Raw genomic sequence first — 9,276 nt, 5'->3', positions numbered from 1 at the left:
TAAAGATCCCTGGGAGGGGGGATCTGCCTTTTCACAGCTGCCACATAAGGGGGGAATGTTACCTCTTCCCCAGTCAGTCATCACCAGCTCAGACTCCACCAGCACAGATGTAATGGTAGGAAATTTTGGCCCCCCATCACTGTACGCTAAACCATGGGCACCACTTTCTTGCCCATCCTCGCTTCGGAGGTTCCTTGGCAGCCCTTGCTTTCCCTCTTCTTGGGCTTCTGCCAGCCAGAAGAACTTGCTGCTTCACCTCCAACTCCTGCTCCCTTCTTGGAACAGGTGAAAGGAGGACCAGACCCAACCCAGGCAGACCCCCTTTCTGCCTTTTTCTCCTTTGAGGGAGCCCAGCCACCTCTTCCCCGACCCTCTCAAGATGATCAGGGAAATTGGTCCACCACCCAAGGTTCCCATGCCATTCTGAGAGGCCCCGCCTGCCTCCCCATTGGCATAGGTGGCCAGGGAAGGGGGGGGCCCACCCAGCACACATACGCCCCCCAGCACACATAATCCCCGCAGGAAGAGGCAGAAGCAGCAATTCATAACAAAATATACATTATCTCATGATAACTTACAAACTGAACACATATAATATTACAGTGAAATTCGCTGGGTGACAATGGGAAGATGGGTCACTTCCAATGCATGCTCTTCCACAATGGGTTGACCCTGCCTCCCCTGGCCAAGGCGGTCTCTGCTGGAGCCTCACCCCCAAACAAAATGGGATCCCAGCCACTGCCATCAATTCCAAGGACTCGGTGTTAACGGCAGAAGTCCGCAGCCAGCCTTGCTCAGCTCCACCAGCCCAGAAGGCAGCACAGGAAGGGCGGCCTGAGAAGCCTCCTGTGTGGGCACCAAGGAGCCAGTCTCTCTCACAGGGGCCCAACTTCCTTCAGCTCCAGGCCCCCCTTGGGTTCTCCTCTCGCCTCCCCTAATGGCCGCTTCTGGCTGCGTAGCGCTGCTTTGCCTCCTGCAAGAAGTTCTGGAAGGCGGGTTCTTCGCAGCGTTCCTCTGTCACTAGGGCAGGGGACAAAAAAAGCCCCTGGGTGAAGTGGGTCCCAGAACACCACCAAGGGGGAAGACCATCCCGGAGGGAACATCCCCGGCCAACCACAATGGACTTCAAGCGAGCTTGCTACACAAAGTCCCTCTGAGATCAAGGCCAGGGCTGCACCAACAAACCAGCCATCCTGAAACGGACTACAGGCATTTTGGAGGATGCCCCTCCCCCCGGCTCTTGATTTGCCTTTTCCTCCCCCCAAACCAGTGACCTTTCCCAGTCTCCAGAGCCCGCCTTACCTTCGTGGTCAATGTCATCAGTGTCACTCTCTTGGCCTTCCTCCAGCTCCTCTTCCCCCTCCAACGTTCCTCGGGTCAGAATCAGTGCCGAGGGACCCGCTGCGGATTCTGCTATGGAGCCTGGAGACAAAAGCCAAGTGGCTGCCAAGCCTGTCCTGGCCCCAGACTGTGCCCCCCTCCCGCCTGCCAGGGGCCCACCTCTGCCGCGCCTGCCCCCACCACAAGGCAATGGGCAAAGCTCTGTGCCAGGAAGACTCCCATCCTGCGTGCTCAAGAGGGGCTGCGCAGCCATGGCAGGCAGGCGGAAGTCACAGGCGTAAACAGGGAGAGGCTGGCTGGGAATCCGGGGAGGAGGAGACAGCAGCAGTCTAATCCAACAGGTGCAGCATGGGGCTCCCCAGCTGATCAGCTGAGGAAAGCAGTCAGCCAGGGTACAGACCCTGCCAGCAGCCTCCTCCCTGCTTGAAGGCAAGAGCCAGTGTGTCCCCCAGTTGTGGCCCCCAAGCAGCCTCTCTAGCCTTCAGGGCCAGCCTCCCCGCAAGGCCTCTGCAGCCCCACCCCCTTGGCCTTGACTCACTTGAGGCTGCCGCACTGCTCTCCATCGCAAGGGGGCCCAGGTCCCTCTGCAGACGCTGCAGCTGCTCCTGCTGCCGCTGACTCTCCACCTGCTCCTGCAAGCAAGGAAAGGGAAGCAAGCAATTCCTGCTGGTCCTCCAGCACATGTGGGTCCCTGCCTGCCTGCCTTCTGCAGCAGAGCTCCAGTTGGCACCCGTGGGGCTCCAGCCTGCCGCCTCCCAGCATGCCCTGGTGGTGCCCAGAGTGCACCTGCGCAGCTCCTAAAGCAACTGCTGCCACCACCCACAGCAAAGCTGGTGAGAAGTCAGAGCCCTGCAAGGCCAACAGCAGCTCTGAGTTCTTCAGGTCAGAAGCTGTCTATAAACAGAGACAATAGCAGCCACAGGGATCATGAGCGTGTCCTTCAGAGCCGAAAGAGAGTGGAAGGAGAAACTGCTCAGGACTCCGGTTTCTAGAAAGATGTACATTTATGTGCACACATGTACAGAAGGCAGCACACTAAACCCTGAGCGCCAATGGCTGCTTTGAGTTCTTCTGGCAAGGGAGCAGAAGCCTCCTCTGGCCACTTGGCTCCCTGACCTCCTCTCCTCCCTCCATCTGGTAAGATGGAAGTGCCCCCCCTTGAGGCCAAAGGAGGACTTACACAAGCAGAAGGAGTTTCTCCACCCACATTGTCCAGCCTGGACACTGAGGTCCTTCTCAGTCATGGCACCCACCCTGTGGAATGCCCTCCCGCCAGATGTCAAGGAGATGAAGAACTACGCAACTTTAGAAGACATCTAAAGGCAGCCTTGTATTGGGAAGTTTTTAACGTTTGAGGTTTTGTTGTGTTTTTAATATTTTGATGGGAACCGCCCAGAGAGGCTGGGGCAACCCAGTCAGATGGGTGGGGAGCCTTTCTGACTGACTGGGGGCAGGGGAAGCACCAACAGAGGGCAGAGCAACAACACGCCAAGTGCATCTGGAGACAGACTCACCATTTTCTTCCTTAGGCGCTCATACTCTGGGCGGTATTCTCTGGAGGGAGAAGAGAAATGGGTTTCAGCTGTTTATTCTTGGGCACCACAGCCTCACTCCCAGGCAACCATTGTAGAGACCAGGAGGGCCCCTTACAGCAAGGACCACAGCCCCGACCTCCAGACCCAAGGGCAGGGCTGGACCGGGCAGGGGAAGAGACTTCCCCCGGGGCTTCATGTCTCCCCATAGAGCAGCAGAGGGGATCCTGCCCCCTCAAAAGGCCCCCTGTTCTGGTCACCCTATGCTGCATCCAGAGGGATCCCCAAATGGATTTGCAGGAAGCCTTGGAGTTAATGCAAACTCATCTGGGCCATTGTTCTGGGATGCAGCACAGCAGGATGGTAGAAGCCTCACAAGTCAAGAGAGTTTTTGGGAGGTGGCCTGACAGAGAAGGGGAGAGAAAGGCTTTCATCCCTCTCTTGTAATGCTGCAACTTGGGAGCATCCAATGAAGCTGCAAGTCAGAAGACTCAGGACACACAGGAGGAAGGACTTCCTGACCCAGCATGCAGTTCAACTCTGGAACTCCCTCCTGCAGGAGGCAGTGATGGCCCCCAATTTGAATGGCTTTAGAAGAGAATGAGGACAATGCATCTTCTCCTTCCACAGGCAGAGGGAGGATGCCTGAGGAAAGCAGGTGTGCCGAGGGCTCCTGTTGGCCTCCGGATCAGCTTCCAGGCGTCTGGTTGGCCACTGTGAGAACTGGACACTGGACTAGGTGGGCCCCCTTACACAAGGGGACTCTCTCACCTCTCATACTCATCGACAGCCTTGGAGAGGAGTTCAAAAAATTCATCCAGCCCTGTCCCCTGGACAGCAGAAACACCAACCACCTGCAAGGGAAAGGATTTGTGCGGAGCGTGGGAATTGAGTGCAGGAGAGGGGCTTGCAAACACCTTCCTCTGCTCCAGTGGAGCACCAGAACATTGCCCAGCCCCCCTCCCCGAGGGACAGGAGCGATGGGCACAAGCTCCTTTTCCAGAAGAGGTGGCACAAGGCCATCTAGCGGGGGGGGGGCACACCTTAACTCTCAGGCCTCCCTGGACCAAGTCCTTCAAGCATCCACAATAGCCTGTCCAGATGCAACAGCACAGGGTATCTGGGATACTCAGGGTTTGGGGGGCGGGTTGCAGAGGAAGGTACCCCTCCCTCCTTGGAGCTGCTTCCCTGAAAGTTGGACAGAGTGAAGGTGGGAAACAAATGCCAACTTCATGCAATGTCAGGAGCGTGCCTGCAAAGAGGTCTCATTCACCATCCACCCCCAGATGGGGGTGGGGGAGAACCGTGCCCACCTTGAGCGAGTGGTAGAACTCGTCCAGCACCAGGCTGAGGGAGCGAGTCAAGTTGCTGACATAGGTGGTCTCCTGGCTGAGGGCGTCCTGGAAGGCTTCAAAGTCTTGCATCCACTCCACAGCAAAGCTGTGGTCGATGATGTCCGTCTGCGTCAGGAAGGCAGAGTGAGGGAGGGTGGCAGGGGGCACAGGTGGGCAGCTGCTCCGCAATGCCACCTCTGGGGCAAGGACCACAGGCCCCACACCATGATGGCTGCTTCTCTTCAGCCATGGCAGGCCAGGCCAAGAGGCAGCGGCAGCTCCACCTGCCTCCCCCACCATGAGACAAGGACCAGCTAAACAAGTGAAGGCTGTGGTCACACCCAGAGTGCAAGCTCCACCCTGGAAAGACGCAACTGAGCAGCAAAGTTTCATCAGCAAAAGGGACAGCAGCCCTTCAAGGCACCTGAAGAGCCTTCCATGCCTGCTCGCCCACCCCTGATCCTAGCAACCTTCCATTCTTTATGGGGGTCAAGCTGCCTTCCTTCCTCTCTGGAAGTGGCAGGCTCTGCTCCAAGAAAGCATCTTTCTGCTGGCTGAACATTCCTTTTGTCACCCTCTTCTTTGCCGCCCTCACCCAAACACTGCCAAAACAGCTTCTGCTCTCAGATTCAAGTACTTCTGTGCAGCTGTTTGCATTATCTGCATTTCTGTTCGACTGATCACTTTAGGACAGGAGTGGCCACTACAGCACACAATGCTCATCCCCTACCAGGAGTCCTTCATTTTGTCATGTAGGCCATGGCTGAAGAAGCCAAACCACTGCAAATAACATCTGCGGGACCAGCTTCCAACATCCCACTGTCTACCCGTGCTCTGATCTTCTCTCTCTCGCACTGGAATCGTTTGCAACTCTGCCTTTTGTAAGGCTTCCTGCAGAAACTCCCACCCAACTCAGCTCTTTTCCCTGTCAGTGTATTGGGCCATGGAATTCTCCTGACTAGCATTTCTCTGAGCATATTAAAATCAACTTCCTTAAATGCGGTAAATCTCTTTAGCTACACCCCCTTAAGCTTTCCGTAGGAGCCTGAATTCCAGCACACCCTGCATGACCACTGCCTGCCGTCATTCCTGCCCCAAGTTCCCACTGCTTTAAAGCCACTGAACAATTTTTCCCTATGTCGCTGTTGTTTAGTCATTTAGTTGTGTCCGACTCTTCGTGACCCCATGGACCAGAGCATGCCAGGCACTTCTGTCTTCCACTGATTCCCCCCCCCCATAGGCTGGACTAATGCCAAGGTCAGTCAATCTCCTCATCTCTTCCTCCACCTTTTGAAAACACAAGTTGTCCACAAGGCAGGCCAGGATTTGGGTGGGGGAATCCATGCTCTGTGGAGTACGTCTCCCAAAAGATCCCAGGGTGTGCTGAAGTTCCCCAAAACTACCAGTTCCTGCTTCCCTGAAGCATATGTAACTTGTTTCAGGAAAGCATCATTCAGATGGTCTTCTTGGTTCAAGTCTTAGACTGGATCAGGCCATTCCACTCACCTTGTTCATGGCCACGATAAAAGGGAGCTTCGTCTTGTACAGGATACTAAGAAGAAAACAACAACAGCGTGATCAGGGATGCAGAGATTGCCACTTTCGATCTGGGGTTGCCACAAAGACATTTCGCTTAGAAACTCATGACTGAAAGAGCAGGCAGTTTGTGTGCTTTCCTAGAGAAGGCCTAAGAGCAGCAGAGGCAGCTTCTTGCTCAAGGTTCAAGGAAGAAGCCAAGAAGCCACCAGAAGAGGGGCTAACAATTCCACCTCCCAGGAACGAGGGAGTCGTCTCTGAGCTTTCTTAGCAGCTACTGAGAGAGCAACCCTGTTCCCAAACAAAGAACAATCAGAGAGATGCTCTCCGATAATGGGTAAGCCATTATTAATTGCATAACAGATAAATAACACTACGGAGAGAATCCTCCTCTTACCTGCAGGCGTAAAGCATGTTAGACATGAACGTGACAGGGCTGGTGCTGCGTGACGTGTCCATCACATAAACTACCACGGATGGGAAGGAGGAAGCCTAAATGGGTACATCAAAGGGGGGGAGCATTAGCCCAACAGGGCAACCCGCTCCCAGACACCTCCTGCAAAGGAGGCCAGCTGAGCAGAAGGTACTCACCAGAGCTTCAGTGATGATGGTGCCGGAAGCAGACCAGGTGAACACCTCAATCTGCCCAGGAGTGTCAATCAGGACGTACCTGCAAGGGGAAGAATTTGTTCTCTCTCACACACAAGCAACGTTCAAATCACTTTCTCCAAAACAAGCTCACCCACTTATCAGCTAACACCTGGAAGATGGGGTTTAATCGTGCATTGGTTGAAACAATCCTGTTCTCATCAGGGAACAGGATCCCACAGCCCAGGCAGCAAAATTTAATCTTCACTCATCAGCTCCTGAGTGAAGATTAAAGATCAGAGTGAGATCAGCACAAAATTGGAGTCTTAAGAGGAATGGGGGAGAACACTCACAAAGTCTTCTGCAAGTCTCTTCTCTTTTAAACTCCCGATTTTTTTCTTTAATTGCTTTGGAATTATTTTCACTTCTAAGATTAATTATGGTTTGCCTTGAATGCCTCCCACTAAGTCAGAAAAGTGGAATGACCATCTTGAATACATGCACAATAATGTGACGCAGTTCACCCCTTTGTTCTGCTGAAGGTGAGGCTGCGTACGCCTCAAGAGAAACTTCCATCACCCCCCTCCCCAGGTGACAGCAGGCTTCCCACTGACTCACTGAGATGCTGCCTGTCGTTTCTCAATGAACTTCATCACCTAGTCAGAAAGAGAAAGATGATTTATAGGTAGAAACAGAGAATTAGAGTTTTCAGTTAAGTTCAAAAAACCATGATATCATCAGCATCAGAAGTACAGAATTACCATTAAGTGATTAAATTGTTAACTGGGATATAAACAACAACAACAACTACAAATTTATCAACAACAACAAATTTATTTGTACCCCACCTTCCCCGGCTGGAGCTGGGCAGTTATATCATAAAACTAAGACAGTATACAAAGAACATAAGAACAAGCAATATAATACACCTTAAAATACACCTTAAAATTAGTTCAGATACAAATTTGCTCTGAGTCTTAGTATTGATAATAATATGCGGCCCTCTGATGTGGTCCAGAATGTCAAATGCTCATCATTGCTGGCAAATTCTCCAAGAGACGATGTTTGGCACCTACAAACTCAAACTAAATGCAGTACCATTCAGTGAAATTCACCAGAAATTACGTACCTGGTCAAATCTTGTCGCAAAAAGGTTCAGAGAAGTCACAATACCGCCGTTGGGGCCCAGCCCATACCTGGTGCACATTCAGGAAAGGTTGGTAGAAATCTGAAAGTCACCTCTAACAGCGTATTCCCTTCCCCTTCCTCTACCCCAGATAGAGACTCAGGCCATTTAAAGCAAAGGTGTCACATAAAACCACATTTGTAGAGATCGCCAACGTCAGCAGCAACAGCTCAAGAGACACACTGGCAATTTCACCAGATGCACAAACATCATGCCCAGCCTTAGTACACCCTTTCAACATTGGTTTTCTCCACCCATTGCAGTGTGCAAAGTCCAGCAATCGCCCTCCATCCCAGGGGTAGACAACCTAGGGCCCGGGGGCCGGATGTGGCCCAATCACCTTATCAATCCGGCCCACGGACGGTCCAGGAATCGGCGTGTTTTTACATGAGTAGAATGTGTCCTTTTATTTAAAATGTCTCTCTGGGTTATTTGTGGGGCATAGGAATTCATTCATTTTCCCCATTCAAAATATAGTACGCCCCCCACAAGGTCTGAGGGACAGTGGACCGGCCCCCTGTGTCTCCCAGTCCCCCACTTTGCCCCCTGCCCGGGCAAGGATACTGCTTCATGACCTCCTTGTACTTCACGGTGTCTCGTATGTCTTTGGGAAAAAGGAGAGGGAGAGAAATGAAACCCCCCGACCCGGCAGAGGCCAGTCCCGCCACCGCCCCCAGCATAGTTGTCAAGTGTCCCTTATTTGAAGGGACAGTCCCTTATTCCAGCGCCATGTCCTGCTGCTGTCCCTTATTGAGAGATGTCCCTTAAATTTCAAAGGAAGCAGCTCCTCTCCCTCCCTGTCGGCCAGGGAGGAGGGAGGCTCCAACTGTGTTGCTTGGCTGTGTTGCTCACCCAATAAGAAGTCTAAGAACGACTGGGGGGTGGAGATCGCATGCCTTGTGTGTGGCTAGCTAATGCAAGCTGAGGCGTTTTTTGAATGCTGGATGCCATTTTGTTGCACGTGCTGCTGCAACCTTTGCAGTGCAAAGCCAGACCGGGGAGCCATCTTAAGTTGAGACTGCATAGGCCTTGTGGTGAATGTGATACAGATTCTATTCAGTTGAACCTCTGGTTACAAAGTTGGTTGGACAGTGTTCTCGAAGCTACCAGCATGAGTTTGACCAGACTGCAGGAGGACAGGAAGACTGGAGTGCCTGGCACAGGTGAGGCTGCTGGCCCCTTATTTTCAAATGACAGCTCTGCCCTTCCCGGCCCCGCCACTCACCGATGTTGGCCGGAAAGGGCAGCTCGTGCACGGCGGGGTCCAGGTTGATGACGTAGGGCGGGCAGCCCCGGCTGTGCAGGTGGGCCGTCAGCCGCTGCGGGAGGAGAGAAGCGCCGTCAAGCCCGAGGGGAGCCCCGTCCTCCCGCCCTCCCTCCCTCCCTCCCGCCAGGCTCGCTCCCGGAGCGCCGCTCACTTGCACCAGCGCCGTCTTGCCCGAGCCGGCCATGCCCAGCACCAGCACGCAGACCGGCGGGGGCCCCTCGGCCGAGCTCGCCGCCGCAGCCGCCGCCATGTCGCCTCGCGGTCGCCAGCCCGCTTCCGCTTCCGGCCAGGGGCGGGTCTTCCTGCCAGGGGCGGAGCAAGAGGCCCCGCCGGGGCGCCCATAGGGCCTCTCTTGGCCACAGAGCTAGGAATGGTAGAGCAGTCCTCAGGTCGGGGCAGCGGGACCTCTCGTTCCAAGTGGGCTGCGTTTGCTCCCCTCTTCCCTTTTCGTCTCTCTACATTCTTTTCTCTGCTGTTTTGACCATAGAGGTG

At 54.0% G+C, this 9,276-nt stretch overlaps 1 protein-coding gene across 1 annotated transcript; it reads right to left on the bottom strand.

Annotated features, from left to right (window-relative positions):
* Positions 1–541: 541 nt before the first annotated feature.
* On the bottom strand, positions 542–9,069 carry GPN1 (GPN-loop GTPase 1). Its single transcript, XM_081905028.1, has 14 exons — positions 8,936–9,069; positions 8,743–8,836; positions 8,082–8,121; positions 7,461–7,527; positions 6,950–6,987; positions 6,335–6,413; positions 6,141–6,235; positions 5,714–5,759; positions 4,187–4,333; positions 3,645–3,727; positions 2,856–2,895; positions 1,880–1,973; positions 1,303–1,422; positions 542–1,020 (listed from the first exon to the last, which is right to left on the bottom strand). The coding sequence occupies exons 1-14, from the start codon at positions 9,032–9,034 to the stop codon at positions 935–937; spliced, it is 1,128 nt and encodes a 375-aa protein (XP_081761154.1). The 5' UTR covers positions 9,035–9,069; the 3' UTR covers positions 542–934.
* Positions 9,070–9,276: the final 207 nt, after the last annotated feature.

The sequence above is a fragment of the Podarcis melisellensis genome (genome assembly GCF_964234715.1).
Source record: "Podarcis melisellensis genome assembly, chromosome: 3".
Taxonomy (NCBI): Eukaryota; Metazoa; Chordata; class Lepidosauria; order Squamata; family Lacertidae; genus Podarcis; species Podarcis melisellensis.
Note: the sequence above shows the minus strand (reverse complement) of the source record. Positions and strands in the feature narration are given on the sequence as shown.